Source organism: Delphinus delphis, chromosome 3 (assembly GCF_949987515.2).
Source record: "Delphinus delphis chromosome 3, mDelDel1.2, whole genome shotgun sequence".
Lineage (NCBI taxonomy): Eukaryota > Metazoa > Chordata > Mammalia > Artiodactyla > Delphinidae > Delphinus > Delphinus delphis.
Genome location: NC_082685.1, coordinates 52,788,044 through 52,803,355, shown reverse-complemented (window position 1 = coordinate 52,803,355; position 15,312 = coordinate 52,788,044). Strand labels below are relative to the sequence as shown.

At 39.1% G+C, this 15,312-nt stretch overlaps 1 protein-coding gene across 1 annotated transcript in view; it reads left to right on the top strand.

Moving 5' to 3' along the window:
* The first annotated feature begins 543 nt into the window (after positions 1-543).
* KCTD16 (potassium channel tetramerization domain containing 16) overlaps positions 544-15,312 on the top strand; it is a 264,729-nt gene continuing 249,960 nt past the window's right edge. The window contains exon 1 of the mRNA XM_060006869.1: positions 544-1,375. Within this exon, the coding sequence (XP_059862852.1) occupies positions 544-1,375 (832 nt within the window). The remainder of the gene's footprint in view (positions 1,376-15,312) is intronic.

The window sequence follows — 15,312 nt, the reverse complement described above, 5'->3', positions numbered from 1 at the left end:
ACAAAAAAATAGCTTGAGAGAAGCTACGATTTAGTTGAAGAATGGGTGAAATCAGTAGTTCCAGGGCTGCTTATGTAAAATAATCTCTCCCTCCCTCCCTCCCTCCCTTCCTTCCTCCCTTCCTCCCTTCCTCCCTTCCTGCTTCTCTCCTTCCCTCTTCTCTCTCCAGTGGTCTCTTTTTTTCTGACTCATGCTGGGATTGAGGAAATAATTTTCTCTCTTTTCCTTCACACAGACCTCTCAGTAACTGGAGACCTGGCCTGCCTTGCCTACTGAGCTTGGGGGAAGATTGGATGCAGATGAGTTAATTATATTCCATGAAGTAATAGCTTACCACCTGCCAGGGTTTAAACTACTTTTGCAGCATCACTTCACCTGTGGAGTCTTTGAAATTTTGCTTTCTTGGGGAAAAAACTAGGTAAGAGAAGGCCGTTTTCTTAACAAGTTAGCGTCCTCTCCCTCCCTTACAAGTTTGCAAAAGATCAGGCTCTGACTCCATTGAACTGCACCTTCACGTCAAAATAGAAGAAGAAGAAAGGGACAATGGCTCTGAGTGGAAACTGTAGTCGTTATTATCCTCGAGAACAAGGGGCTGCGGTTCCCAACTCCTTCCCTGAGGTTGTGGAGCTGAATGTTGGGGGTCAAGTTTATTTCACTCGCCATTCCACATTAATAAGCATCCCTCATTCCCTCCTGTGGAAAATGTTTTCCCCAAAGAGAGACACAGCTAACGATCTAGCCAAGGACTCCAAGGGAAGGTTTTTCATTGACAGAGATGGATTCCTGTTCCGTTATATTCTGGACTATCTCAGGGACAGGCAGGTGGTCCTGCCTGATCACTTTCCAGAAAGGGGAAGACTGAAAAGGGAAGCTGAGTACTTCCAGCTCCCAGACTTGGTCAAACTCCTGACCCCTGATGAAATCAAGCAAAGCCCAGATGAATTCTGCCATAGTGACTTTGAAGATGCCTCCCAAGGAAGTGACACGAGAATATGCCCCCCTTCCTCGCTACTCCCTGCTGACCGCAAGTGGGGTTTTATTACTGTGGGATACAGGGGCTCCTGCACCATGGGCAGAGAGGGGCAGGCGGATGCCAAGTTTCGGAGAGTTCCCCGGATTTTGGTTTGTGGAAGGATTTCCTTGGCAAAGGAGGTCTTTGGAGAAACTTTGAATGAGAGCAGAGACCCTGACAGAGCCCCAGAAAGATACACCTCCAGATTTTATCTCAAATTCAGGCATCTGGAAAGGGCTTTTGATATGTTGTCAGAATGTGGATTCCACATGGTGGCCTGTAACTCCTCAGTGACAGCATCTTTCGTCAACCAATACACAGATGACAAGGTCTGGTCAAGTTACACTGAGTACGTCTTCTATCGTAAGTACCACGGGTTCTTTTTGTTTTTTCATGTGTATGGATCCTCTTAACAGAAATATATGTCTGCATGTTCAGTCTATGTCTAAGGAATACTGTTTTGGTTCTTTTTTTTAACCCTTGAGGTACAGCTAGAAGATTAGAGGTTATAGTCAGCTTTCATGTCTTACCTAAGACAACGTTTGTTTTTCCAGTCACAGACTATTTAAAGAATATTTATAAAATATTTATTTTATAATATTTATATAAATATTTATATAAATATTTATATAAATATTTAAAAATATTTAAAGAATCACAGAACATTTAAAGGCCTCAAAAATCACAAGATGCAAATGATATTGGTATAGGTAATATGTGGAATGAAAACAGGCATGTATGGCTCTGTCAGATACTGAATTGTGAACATAAGAACATTAGAACTTAGCTGTTGGTCCACAGGAGGTTGATAGACTCAGAGTGGCTGAAGTGCTGCTCTCTATTCTTTTATCTAACTTTGGGGTCTCTGAAGCTGGTTGCTGAAGACTGGCTTTCATGGGGGCGTTGAAAACACAAATGGATGTTGCACTGAACGACATGATCTTGGCTAGATGGCAGCATAGACTGACGAAAGACCCCCTTCCCCCCCGACCCCAAGTCTGAAATTTGCTTTTCTAGGCTTTACAGTTTTGTGATTTGATTCCTTAGCAGTTTGTACTGAGATGTGAGTTGCAGTGCAGACGTAATTAAGTCGAGCTTCATTTAGGCATCATCTAAAAGGAATGAATCCTTGAGAATTGTCAGTCACATGCAGTCGTCTTCAGATAGCTGAGGTGATAGAGTCACTGACATAAAAGGAAAGCAGAAGGGAAAAAAGAAAGGAAACAATTGTACCTTTAAATTGTGCCTTTAAAGTAAGAGTTTGTTAGAGGTCAGTCCATTTGTTTAAATGACTGTACAGAATGCCTTATTTTAAGAAATGGCATTATTCTAAAGATAAGCCATTGATCTCTGAAAGAACAATCAATCAATCTGTAAAGTGTAGTGCTTGATGAACTGCTGATTTTCAACAGGTCTGGGAGTTGGGTGGAGTGAATGCCGTAAGAAATATGTTTCCAGTTTTTCTCTGTTCTTATTTTAAGGCAAATCCATAAATTTTGAGGATTAAAATATCTTAATGTCTTTACACATAAAGATACGACTGAATTTCCTGGACTGGTTTTTGCCTACAGTTGTGTTTATTCATTTGGAGATGGTGCTGGGAACCTTGGTGACAAGGCCTGTGGGAAGCCGAGTTGCTCTCTACTGGGTTATCACACGTTTGGTTTTTGGAAGTGAAGACAAATGGATTGTGTAGAAAGAAGAGCCTGTGTAGAAAAATGAAATCAGCCAGCAGTTCAGTAGCGTTCTCATGTGTTGCAACAAGCATTATTTGGTCCAGTATCCCTACCTATGGCCTTTAGCTGTAATCTGTACCTTCCTCTATGTTGGAACTTAGTTGCCAGATTCTGCTTTCTTCCTTCTGGTGAATTTTCCACTAGTATAGAGATAAGGCTTTAGCTTTTTAGCTTTCTACAAAGGAGGGTGACATTATCTGTGATTCTGTAGAATAAATATCTTCTAACTTTTTGGGGAAAACATGCATCGTAGAGTTTAAATCTAGGTATGTGATATTTACCTTGTTCTCCAATTTCTAATATTTGAAAACAGCCTCTTAAGAAGCTTCAGTCAAATAAAAGAAAACCTACCAACCATAGCCCCTCAAAAAGACTACACTTGATTCTAATCACTTGCTCATGTAAATGATACCCAGAACCTGAGCGTATTTGCCTACTAGCTCAGTGACATTTCTGTGTTCATCAAAGACTCGTCCATATAACACTATGTCCTTTTTAGATTGCTCTCAACAGACTCTGTTCTTTGATCATATAATCGCTTCTTTCTTTTTTGGGTTGCTGAGAGGTTGCCAAGGTTTGCTCTCTGTCACTCCACGGACAGGCTAGCACAAACGTACAGCAACTTCATATTGCACAGCACATGTACTGCATACGATATACTTGCCCTTTGTACGTAACAACCAGAGCTAAGTGTTAACTCTTCCTCTGTCTTAGGATCCATAAAACTGGCTACTGTCTTTCTAAGGTGCATGACAGCTTCCGTGCAGCTGCTTAGGCATAATTATTTAATTAGAAGCTGCCAACTGTGCCTCTATAACCAAATTCGTCAACCTGCTGTGCTCAGGTTAATGGGACAAAACTACAGGAGGTGCTCTAAAGCAGGGAGTTGCTTGTACGCAAAGACGCTCCGAGCCCTGCCAATCAACCAACTGTGAGCACCAAGCCACCGCTCGCTTTGCAGGGGGTGTGGAGCCCAGAAGCCACCACCTGCCAGCCAGGTCCGAAGGGGCAGTGTGTGTCTCTGGTGAGCACCTCCCCCAACCTCAAAGAAACCAACCAACCAACCAACTAACAGAAAAGATGCTCTTTGCCGGGGGACTCGACTTCCTCCTATGTTATAAAAATATCTGTAGATAAAGATATAGATATGTAGTGACAAACTTCTTAGGTCCAAGTAATTAACTCCAAGCAATTAGACTCTTCTAATAACCAAGGGATAATGCAGAGTCACTTTGTCAGGATCCAGATCACAGTAAAAAATGAACAGCAAGAAATTAATACATTGCATATGGTGGTTGACAGTCATGGGGAAAGACCCCTTCTTCCTCTGTTTGCCTCATTTTCTTCCAGATTTTCCAAGGGGACATTGGGAAATCTGTCAATTATTAACAGGTTAGATTCTTGCCTCATTCAGTCTTCATGTGGATCTAGAATTGATGGTCAACATCAGGCAGTTCTGACTGAGTGTTTCGTTGTTGCAGAACTATTAACAGTTAAAGTCAACCCATGTTTGTGTGTGTTCAAAAGGGCAGCAAGAAAGGTGTTTGTCTACGTTGCTTACTCACCAAAATATGTGAGATACTGTGGATTATGATTCACTTATCAGCAACTGAAAAAATGTGAGTGATATAGGAAGTAAAGAAATGTCTGTCCTAGGATTGCCTCACAAAGTATTTTAATTAAAAAAAACGAGAAGGTACTTTTCCACCTTTCTCACCCAACTAGGTAAATAATTCCCTCTGTTTTCTCTCCAAGTGTTATGTGGAAGGCAATATCATAAACATCAGAGGATGCCTTCTTGATTCACCTCTAGATGAAATGAGAGCTAAGTAATTTGGCAACGAGAAGTCCTGATATTGAACTCAATAGCCATTCACACTGCTTAGGAACAAAATCACAGGTGCGTGGAAATAAATGAACCTCTTATTAGCCCTCTTCCAGTGCCCTAGGGAAGCTTGCTCTTGGTTGGAGAAAATTAAGTACATTTCCTTAATCCTACTCATGAGTGAGTTACTTCAGACAAATGCCTGAAACCATTCAGATTCAAAGGCATTTGCCTTTAGTAGAACTGTGATAACATGACCACAAATAGGGAGTTTAATTCGTAAGATCCAAAAACATAAACTATGAGTTCTGTGAATTATGGAGGTACCAATTCATTGCCTTTTCAACAGATTCCTGCTTGTAGGTGCATTTTAACCTTTTTTCTCTTTACCTGGTTTTCTTAAATGTAAAGGGTTGTTTCCACAAAAGTTTCTAATTTCCTTTTATACGCAGTATATATCTTCAGGGTGGTTGATTGAGATGGAGTGTTGGAGAAAAGTAGATCAGGAAATGACTTCTCACTTAGAATTCAGCTGCATGACCTTGTATTGGGAAGAAATGGTGGTTCTGGCCATTGGGAATAACTTACCCAGTTGATTTTAAAAGCTTCCATAAGAGGGTGTGTTTTTAAAGGAAAACAGGTGGAAAAGCATCTATCTTGAAATGATTCTAGCTCTTTTTTTCCTGTTTCCTCAAAAGTTACCAATGATAGCTTCAATTTTTACTGTCCATGGAAATATGATGTTGGCACATTCAAAATGAAGCCACGGGAACAATGAAGTCCAAACTGGGAGGGTCTGGTCTTTACCACACCTGCCTCTCCTCTTTCTGTGATGTTTTTCTGTCTTTTCCATCTAAGATGGTCTCTGTTCCTCTTCCTTTAGTCATTCCTGCTTTCAAGTTCTCTCTCTATGCCATAATCACGACGTCAGTAAAAATTCTGTTCTGTCATTTTATTTAGAATATTTTCAAGGCATGGTGTTACTTTTTTCAGAGGATTTTATACATAAGAAACCTTTTAATAACTGTGGATCCAGTGACTTTGTATCCCAAAGGGAGTGTTCTTAAGACTTGAGCCTTGTTAATTTATAATTTAAATATATAGCATAATCTAAGTATAAGACTTTATCATGAAGTTGGTTTAGACCCTGCTTGGGCAGATATTGGATGGTGATGATGATGATAGAAGAAAGGGGTAGTGGGTATCATTTTTTCTTACCTCTTTAAGATGCTGTTCTCCGACCGTTGGGCTCAACGTAACAGGGATATAAGCGTGTTAGTAACATATCCTATTATGCCGTTTTCACTTTCATGCCAAACAAGGTATATTACCTGAGCCCAGTTCCTTGTAGGAGATGATTTGAATCATTTCTTCCTAGGTCTCTGGCATCCTGAATGAATTTGGCAGCAAGAGAAGTGTCAATATGTAGGCAGAAAGGGGGAGATGTCTGTGATTGCCCCCAAGTACCTCAATATATTAAAAACGTATGTATACGATTGGAAAGAGAAGACCAAATGATTTTGATAGTCTAAGGAGGTTTAGATCTTACCAAAGGAATTAGAGATTGAAATAGCTGAGAATGTGCCACAGAGCTCCATTTGGAACACCTCCAAACACAAACCATGGAGAGGAGTGACTGGGCATAGAAGAGAGTGCCAGTCGGATGCACAGAAAACAGTTCTTCAGAAATGTAGAGGTGATGCTCAGTCTCTGCATCATAGCTGACTATTGCTCTTTTTCTTTGGTCTTTGCTCTAGCTTTCCTCAAATACTGCGTTTCTTGGTAAGTCAGCTAAAACATGTTAGTATGGAAATTTTCAAACACATCCAAATGTAGAGAAACCCAGCTCCCAAAATTACAGAGATCATTACAAGACTCATCTTGGTGCATATATATTCCTACCTACTTTCTCCTCTGTCTACACTGGATTCTTTTGAAACAAATTATAGAAATCAGTCATTTCATTCATCCATAAACACTATACTATATGTTTCTAAAATAAAATGAATTTTAAGATACATAACAATACCATTATCACATACAAAATTAATAATTCTTTAATATCTTCTAATATCTAGTTGGTGTTCAAACTTCTTTGATTTTCTCACAATATTATTTTTAAAGTTGTCAAACTCTTGTTTGAATCAAGAGTCAAATGAGGTCCATCCATTATCTTTTATTGCTATTTATTTTCTCTTTCAAAATTAAAAAAATAGGGCTTCCCTGGTGGCGCAGTGGTTGAGAGTCCGCCTGCCGATGCAGGGGACACGGGTTTGTGCCCCGGTCCGGGAAGATCCCACATGCCGCAGAGCGGCTGGGCCCGTGGGCCATGGCCGCTGAGGCTGCGCGTCCGGAGCCTGTGCTCCGCAGTGGGAGAGGCCACAACAGTGAGAGGCCCGCATACCGCAAAAAAAAAAAATAAATAAATAAATAAAATATTGCATATGGCATATATGACAAAGTGGCAAAAATCTTAAATCTCTTTTAATTTCTCCCTGCCTCCCTCCTTTTCCCTTGCTTCCTTTTTCTCTCTCTCCCTCTTTCTTTCTTTTCTTTTTCAATCTATTTGTTTGAAGAAACCAAGTTATTTGTCATGGTGAATGTCTGGCACTCTGGGTTTCGCTCATCCATCTCTGTGATCTCTGTGATTTTATTGACACATTTTTTTTCTTACCCCTGTATTTTCTGTAAATTTGTTAGAGCTAAACACCAGATTCTAAGGCTTGATCAGATTCAGGTTCAGAATTTCTTGCAAGAAAACTTCACAAGCGTTGGCAGGTCCATTTTTAATTTGCTTTGACAGATTGAAATGCTATCTGCTTTGGAGGCAAGGGAGGGACCTCTCCTTCTTGTTTGTTTTTCTTTTTTTTTTTTAATAAAATTTTCCATTTAAAAATTTTTTATTTGTTTTATTTATTTATTTTTGGCTGTGTTGGGGTCTTTGTTGCCGCGTGTGGGCTTTCTCTAGTTGCGGCGACTGGGGGCTACTCTTCATTGCAGTGCGCAGGCTTCTCATTGCGGTGGCTTCTCTTGTTGTGGAGCACGGGCTCTAGGTGCACAGGCTTCAGTAGTTGTGGTGCGTGGGCTCAGTAGCTGTGGCACACGGGCTTAGTTGTTCCGCGGCATGTGGGATCTTCCCAGATCAGAACTTGAACCCGTGTCCCCTGCACTGGCAGGCAGATTCTTAACCACTGCACCACCAAGGAAGCCCTGTTAGTTTTTTCATGATCATCATATGGACAAATAGCAATTGGGATCTGTTCTCTCCATTGTTCAAGTTGATTCTGACGATACAGCAGGCAGTAAAAGAGGCTCCAGTTTTTCCTTCTAGTCATCCAAGAACTATCTAGCATTCCACTGCTGTTCTTGTCATTAGGCCGGGCTACGATCAGGGGTGCAGTGAACCCACCAAGATGTGCACTGGCTCCTGCTGACTGGGAGGAAGAATCATTCTGAGTGGGAAAGTTTGCCTCCTGGCTATTCTAATTTTGTATTCTGGGATTCTTTCAACCGTGCGGAATCTCCACTGAACTCATCGTGCACATTCTCAAACCTCTTCTCTCCTAGCTTTCCTTATCTCAGTAAATGGATTCATCAGTTGCCCAGTTCCCCAGGGAAGAATAAAACCTGAGTGGCTCTTCTTTCTCCCTAACCATTTCTCCAGTCTCCAAGTCCTATTGTTTCTTTTCCTTCATCCGTCTCTAATCCGTCCATTTCTTCTCGTCTCCACTGATGCTACCAAGCCCACTGGCATTGCTTTTCTAGATTATTGCAAAGAAACTGAAACTGTCCTTCCCACCCACATCTGGTGTTGTCCCCTTTGGGTCTCTTCTTCCTGCTGCAAAAATGGTGAGATTTCTAAAATGTGAGCCTGACCATGTCACTCCTTAACATGAATCACAGCTCTTGGTGGAATGACCTCTGCTTCTGTCCTTAGCCTCTTGTGTTGCCCTCCCACCCGTTACATTTTTAACTTCAGCTCTACCCCATTTCTTTTAGCTCTTCAATGCTGTTATACACTTGCTTCTTCAGTTTTGTACATAATGTTCCCTCTGCCTGGAACTGTGCCTTCACCTGCTTTGATTACATACTTCAGGTCCCAATCTAGAGGTTCCTTTTATGGGAAGCCTTTCTAGCCCACCATATCTAGATTAGGCACCTCTTATCTTTGCTCCATAGGATCCTACTTTCCATTACTGTGGCACAAATAATACTGTATTATACTTTCTTATTTAACTGTTTCTGTAACATTAGACTGCAAGCTCCGTGAAGGTAGGAACTGTGTCGGTCACTTTCATCATGATATACCTGGCACAGAACCTGGCAAAAATGTAGGCACTCCATAAGTATTTCTCAAAGAAGGAAACTAAATGCCCACTGCAGACTTTTGTTATGGTCATGAGCACCACTGTCTTGCATATACCATTACATTATCTCTTAACAGAACTAGAGAGCAATGATGGTGTGATTGCTCTGGTGTGATTGGTAATAATGATGGCATTTCCTAATTTCCACTGAGTTCTTCAGGTGCTTGGCTAAGCACTTTAATTTTTATTTTTAGAATTTTTGAATTTTATGTATTTTTTTATACAGCAGGTTCTTATTAGTTATCCATTTTATGCACATCAGTGTATACATGTCAATCCCAATCTCCCAATTTATCCCCCCCACCCCACTCCCAGCCACTTTCCCCTCTTGGTGTCCATACATTTGTTCTCTACATCTGTGTCTCAATTTCTGCCCTGCAAACCGGTTCATCTGTACCATTTTGCTAGGTTCCACATATATGCATTAATATACGATATTTGTTTTTCTCTTTCTGACTTACTTCACTCTGTATGACAGTCTCTAGATCCACGTCTCTACAAATGACACAATTTCGTTCCTTTTTATGGCTGAGTAATATTCCATTCTGTATATGTGCCACATCTTCTTTATCCATTCATCTGTCAATGGGCATTTAGGTTGCTTCCATGACCTGGCTATTGTAAATAGTGCTGCAATGAACATTGGGGTGCATGTGTCTTTCTGAATTATGGTTTTCTCTGGGTATATGCCCAGTAGTGGGATTGCTGGCTCATATAGTAATTCTATTTTTAGTTTTTTAAGGAATCTCCATACTGATCTCCATAGTGGCTGTATCAATTTACATTTCCACCAACAGTGCAAGAGGGTTCCCTTTTCTCCACACCCTCTCCAGCATTTGTTGTTTGTAGATTTTCTGATGATGCCTATTCTAACTGGCGTGAGGTGATACCTCATTATAGTTTTGATTTGCATTTCTCTAATAATTAGTGATGTTCAGTAGCTTTTCATGTGCTTCTTGGCCATCTGTATGTCTTCTTTGGAGAAATGTTTATTTAAGTCTTCTGCCCATTTTTGTATTGGGTTCTTTGTTTTTTTAATATTGAGCTGCATGAGCTGTGTATATATTTTGGAAATTAATCGTTTGTCCGTTGATTCAGTTGCAAATATTTTCTCCCATTCTGAGGGGTGTCTTTTCATCTTGTTTGTAGCTTCCTTTGCTTTACAAAGCTTTTAAGTTTCATTAGGTCCCATTTGTTTATTCTTGTTTTTATTTCCATTACTCTAGGAGGTGGATCAAAAAAGATCTTGCTGTGATTTATGTCAAAGAGTGTTCTTCCTCCATTTTCCTCTAAGAGTTTTACAATGTCTGGTCTTACATTTAGGTCTCTAATGCATCTGGAGTTTATTCTTTTGTATAGTGATAGGGAGTGTTTTAATTTCATTCTTTTACATGTAGCTGTCCAGTTTTCCCAGCACCACTAAATGAAGAGACTGTCTTTTCTCCATTGTATATCCTTGCCTCCTTTGTCATAGATTAGTTGACCATAGGGGTGTGGGTTTATCTGTGGGCTTTCTATCCTGTTCCATTGATCTATATTTCTGTTTTTGTGCCACTACCATATTGTCTTGATTACTGTAGCTTTGTAGTATAGTTTGAAGTCAGGGAGCCTGATTCCTCCAGCTCGGATTTTTTCCCTCAAGACTGCTTTGGCTGTTTGGGTCTTTTGTGTCTCCATACAAATTTTAAGATTTTTTTGTTCTAGTTCTGTAAAAAATGCCATTGGTAATTTGATAGGGATTGCATTGAATCTGTAGATTGCTTTGGGTAGTATAGTCATTTTCATAATATTGATTCTTCCAATCCAAGAAAATGGTGTATCTCTCCATCTGTTTGCATCATCTTTGATTTCTTTTATCAGCGTCTTATAGTTTTCTGAGTGCAAGTATTTTACCTTCTTATGCAGGTTTATTCCTAGATATTTTATTCTTTTTGTTGCAATGGTAAATGGGAGTGTTTCCTTAATTTCTCTTTCTGATCTTTCTTTGTTAGTGTATAGGAATGCAAAAGACTTCTGTGCATTAATTTTGTACCCTGCAACTTTACCAAATTCATTGATTAGCTCTAGTAGTTTTCTGGTAGCATCTTTAGGATTCTGTATGTATAGTATCATGTCATCTGAAAACAATGACAGTTTTACTTCTTCTTTTCCAAGTTGTTTTCCTTTTATTTCTTTTTCTTCTCTCTTTGCCGTGGCTAGGACTTCCAAAACTATGTTGAATGATAGTGGCGAGAGTGGATATCCTTGTCTTGTTCCTAATCTTAGAGGAAATGGTTTCAGTTTTTCACCATTGAGAATGATGTTTGCTGTGGGTTTGTCATGTATGGCCTTTATTATGTTGAGGTAGGTTCCCTCTCTGGTCACTTTCTAGAGAGTTTTTATCATAAATGGGTGTTGAATTTTTTCAAAAGCTTTTTCTGCATCTATTGATATGATCATATGGTTTTTCTTCTTCAGTTTGTTAATATGGTGTATCACATTGATTGATTTGCATATATTGAAGAATCCTTGCATCCTTGGGATAAATTCCACTTTATCATGGTGTATAATCCTTTTAATGTATTGTTGGATTCTGTTTGCTAGTATTTTGTTGAGGATTTTTGCATCTATATTCATCAGTGCTATTGGTCTGTAATTTTCTTTTTTTGTAGTATCTCTTTCTGGTTTTTGTATCAGGGTGATGGTGGCCTCATAGAATGAGTTTGGGAGTGTTCCTTCTTCTGCAATTTTTTGGAAGAGTTAGAAAAGGATGGGTGTTAACTCTTCTCTAAATGTTTGATAAAATTTACCTGTGAAGCCATCTGGTCCTGGACTTCTGTTGGTTGGAAGATTTTTAATCACAGTTTCAATTTCATTACTTGTGATTGGTCTGTTCATATTTTCTATTTCTTCCTGGTTCAGTCATGGAAGGTTATACCTTTCTAAGAATTTGTCCATTTTTCCAGGTTGTCCATTTTATTGGCATAGAGTTGCTTGTAGTAGTCTCTTATGATGCTTTGTATTTCTGCGGTGTCTGTTGTAACTTCTTTTTCATTTCTAATTTTATTGATTTGAGTCCTCTCCCTCTTTTTCTTGATGAGTCTGGTTAATGGTTTAGCAATTTCATTTATCATCTCAAAGAACCGGCTTTTAGTTTTATTGATCTTTGCTACTGTTTTCTTTGTTTCTATTTCATTTTTTTCTGCTCTGATCTTTATGATTTCTTTCCATCTGCTGACTTTGGGTTTTGTTTGTTCTCCTTTCTCTAGTTCCTTTAAGTGTAAAGTTAGATTGTTATTTGAGATTTTTCTTGTTTCTTGAGGTAGGCTTGTATTGCTATAATCTTCCCTCTTAGAACTGCTTTTGCCGCATCCCATTGGTTTTGGATCGTCGTGTTTTCATTCTAACTTGTCTCTAGGTGTTTTTTGATTTCCTCTTTGATTTCTTCAGTGATCTCTTGGTTATTTAGTAACATATTGTTTAACCTTCATGTGTTTGTTTTTTATGTTTTTTTCCCCTGTAATTGATTTCTAATCTCATAGCGTTGTGGTCAGAAAAGATGCTTGATATGATTTCAATTTTCTTAAATTTACCAAGGCTTGATTTGTGACCCAAGATGTGATCTATCCTGGAGAATGTTCCGTGTACACTTGAGAAGAAAGAGTAATCTGCTGTTTTTGGTTGGAATGTCCTATAAATATCAATTAAATCTATCTGGTCTCTTGTGTCATTTAAAGCTTGTGTTTCCTTATTAAATTTCTGTCTGGATGATCTGTCCATTGGTGTAAGTGAGGTGTTAAAGTCCCCCATTATTATTGTGTTAGTGTTGATTTCCTCTTTTATAGCTGTTAGCAGTTGCCTTATGTATTGAGGTGCCCCTATGTTGGGTATTTATTTATAATTGTTATATCTTCTTCTTGGATTGATCCCTTGATCATTATGTAGTGTCCTTCCTTGTCTCTTGTAACATTCTTAGTTTAAAATCTATTTTATCTGATATGAGTATTGCTACTCCAGGTTTCTTTTGATTTTCATTTTCATAGAATATCTTTTTCCATCCCCTCACTTTCAGTCTGTATGTGTCCCTAGGTCTGAGATGGGTCTCTTGTAGACAGCATATATATGGGTCTTGTTTTTGTATCCATTCTGTGAGCTTGTGTCTTTTGGTTGGAGCATTTAATCCATTGACGTTTAAGGTAATTATTTATATGTATGTTCCTCTTACCATTTTCTTAATTGTTATGTGTTTGTTTTTGTAGGTCCTTTTCTTCTCTTGTGTTTCCCACTTAGAGAAATTCCTTTAGCATTTGTTGTAGAGCTGGTTTCGTGGTGCTGAATTCTCTTAGCTTTTGCTTGTCTGTAAAGCTTTTGATTTCTCCATTGAATCCAAATGAGATCCTTGCTGGGTAGAGTAATCTTGGTTTTACGTTTTTCCCTTTCATCACTTTAAGTATATCATGCCACTCCCTTCTGGCTTGTAGAGTTTCTGCTGAGAAATCAGCTGTTAACCTTATGGGAGTTCCCTTGTATGTTATTTGTCATTATTCCCTTGTTGCTTTTAATAATTTTTCTTTGTATTTAATTTTTGTCAGTTTGATTACTATGTGTCTCGCCATGTTTCTCCTTGGGTTTATCCTGCCTGGGACTCTCTGCACTTCCTGGACTTGGGTGGCTATTTCTCTTCCCATGTTAGGTAATTTTTTGACTATAATCTCTTCAAATATTTTCTCGGGTCGTTTGTCTCTCTCTTCTCCTTCTGGGACCCCTATAATGTGAATGTCTTTGCATTTAATGTTGTCCCAGAGGTCTCTTAGGCTGTCTTCATTTCTTTTCATTCTTTTTTCTTTATTCTGTTCTGTAGCAGTGAATGCCACCATTCTGTCTTCCAGGTCACTTCTCTGTTCTTCTGCCTCAGTCATTCTACTATTTATTCCTTCTCGTGTATTTTTCATTTCAGTTATTGTATTGTTCATCTCTGTTTGTTTGTTCTTTAATTCTTCTAGGTGTTTGTTCTGTAATTCTTCTAAGTCTTTGTTAAACATTTCTTGCATCTTCTTGATCTTTGCCTCCGTTCTTTTTCTGAGGTCCTGGATCATCTTCACTATCATTATTCTGAATTCTTTTCCTGGAAGTTTGCCTATCTCCACTTCATTTAGTTGTGTTTCTGAGGTTTTATCTTATTCCTTCATGTGGTACAAAGTCCTCTGCCTTTTCATTTTGTCTGTTTTTCTGTGAATGTGGTTTTCCTTCCACAGGCTGCAGAATTGTAGTTCTTCTTGCTTCTACTGTCTGCCCTCTCAGGGTTAAGCATTTTACATACAAATTGGAATTCTCCCTGAAAGATGCTCTGCTCTTAACACCTGCACAAAGATTCTAGCTCTGGGGAACTGAGAAAAACACTTTATCAGCAGCGAAGTCTCCTGTGCTTTCCTTTTAGTTGATTCACCTAAGCAGGAGCAAATTGAAGCTGGGAGGGGGTGGGTGGGCAGCATTTAAGGAACAACCCTAGGAGGGACTTGGGATTCAGAAAAGTGCTGCAAAATTGAGAGAATAACTTCAATAGGAGAAGAGCTCTGCTAGAATGCAAAGTGTGCTGTGAGGCTGACCAGGTTGCCTTCTTAATCTTCTTACTGCTAAAGGATTCTATTGATATTTCCTCCTTCCCTCCCTTCTTACCACGTTAGCGATCATTCCTTAATGCCAGAGGCAACATAACATGGTGGTTTAGAGCCTGGGTGTTGGAGCCCACACTGCTTGAGTTTGAATTTCTAGCTGTTTGATCACCTGCAAATCACTTGACTTCCATGCCTCAGTTTCCTCACCTGGAAAATGGAGATGGTAACAGTGGTACTTGCCTCATAGGGTTGTTACGAGAATTGAATAGGTTGCTACATATAAAGTGCTGATGACAGCACCTGGCACCCAGGCAATGCTATGGAAATGTTAATAAATAATTTCAAGGACCTCTGAGAATACTGACATGACAAGATACAGGCCCTTCCTATAAAAAACTTACCTGATTCTTTATAATAGTCCTCTTGGATACTTTGTTCAGTCTGTTGATTCTATGCATGTTAAAAAAACAAACAAAAACATCTAGAAGTAACTTTTAAAGAGGAAATTCAAGCTATTGATTTTAATTGAATCTGAATAAACATAAAAGTAAACCCTTCAGAAAGCTTCCCATTGCAGTAACTCTTTTCTTCCCCCTGGCTATTCCGTAATGCAAGTCATTAATAATGGCTTTTCTCCCTACCTTATTTTCAACTTGTGGTTTTTCAGAACCTGGGAGAATATGTGGTAGCATTGAAAATTAAGAATATAATTTAAATTATATATTCAGTCACTGCAGAATTAGAATAACCTTTTAGGAATCTCAGCCTAGAGAGAATT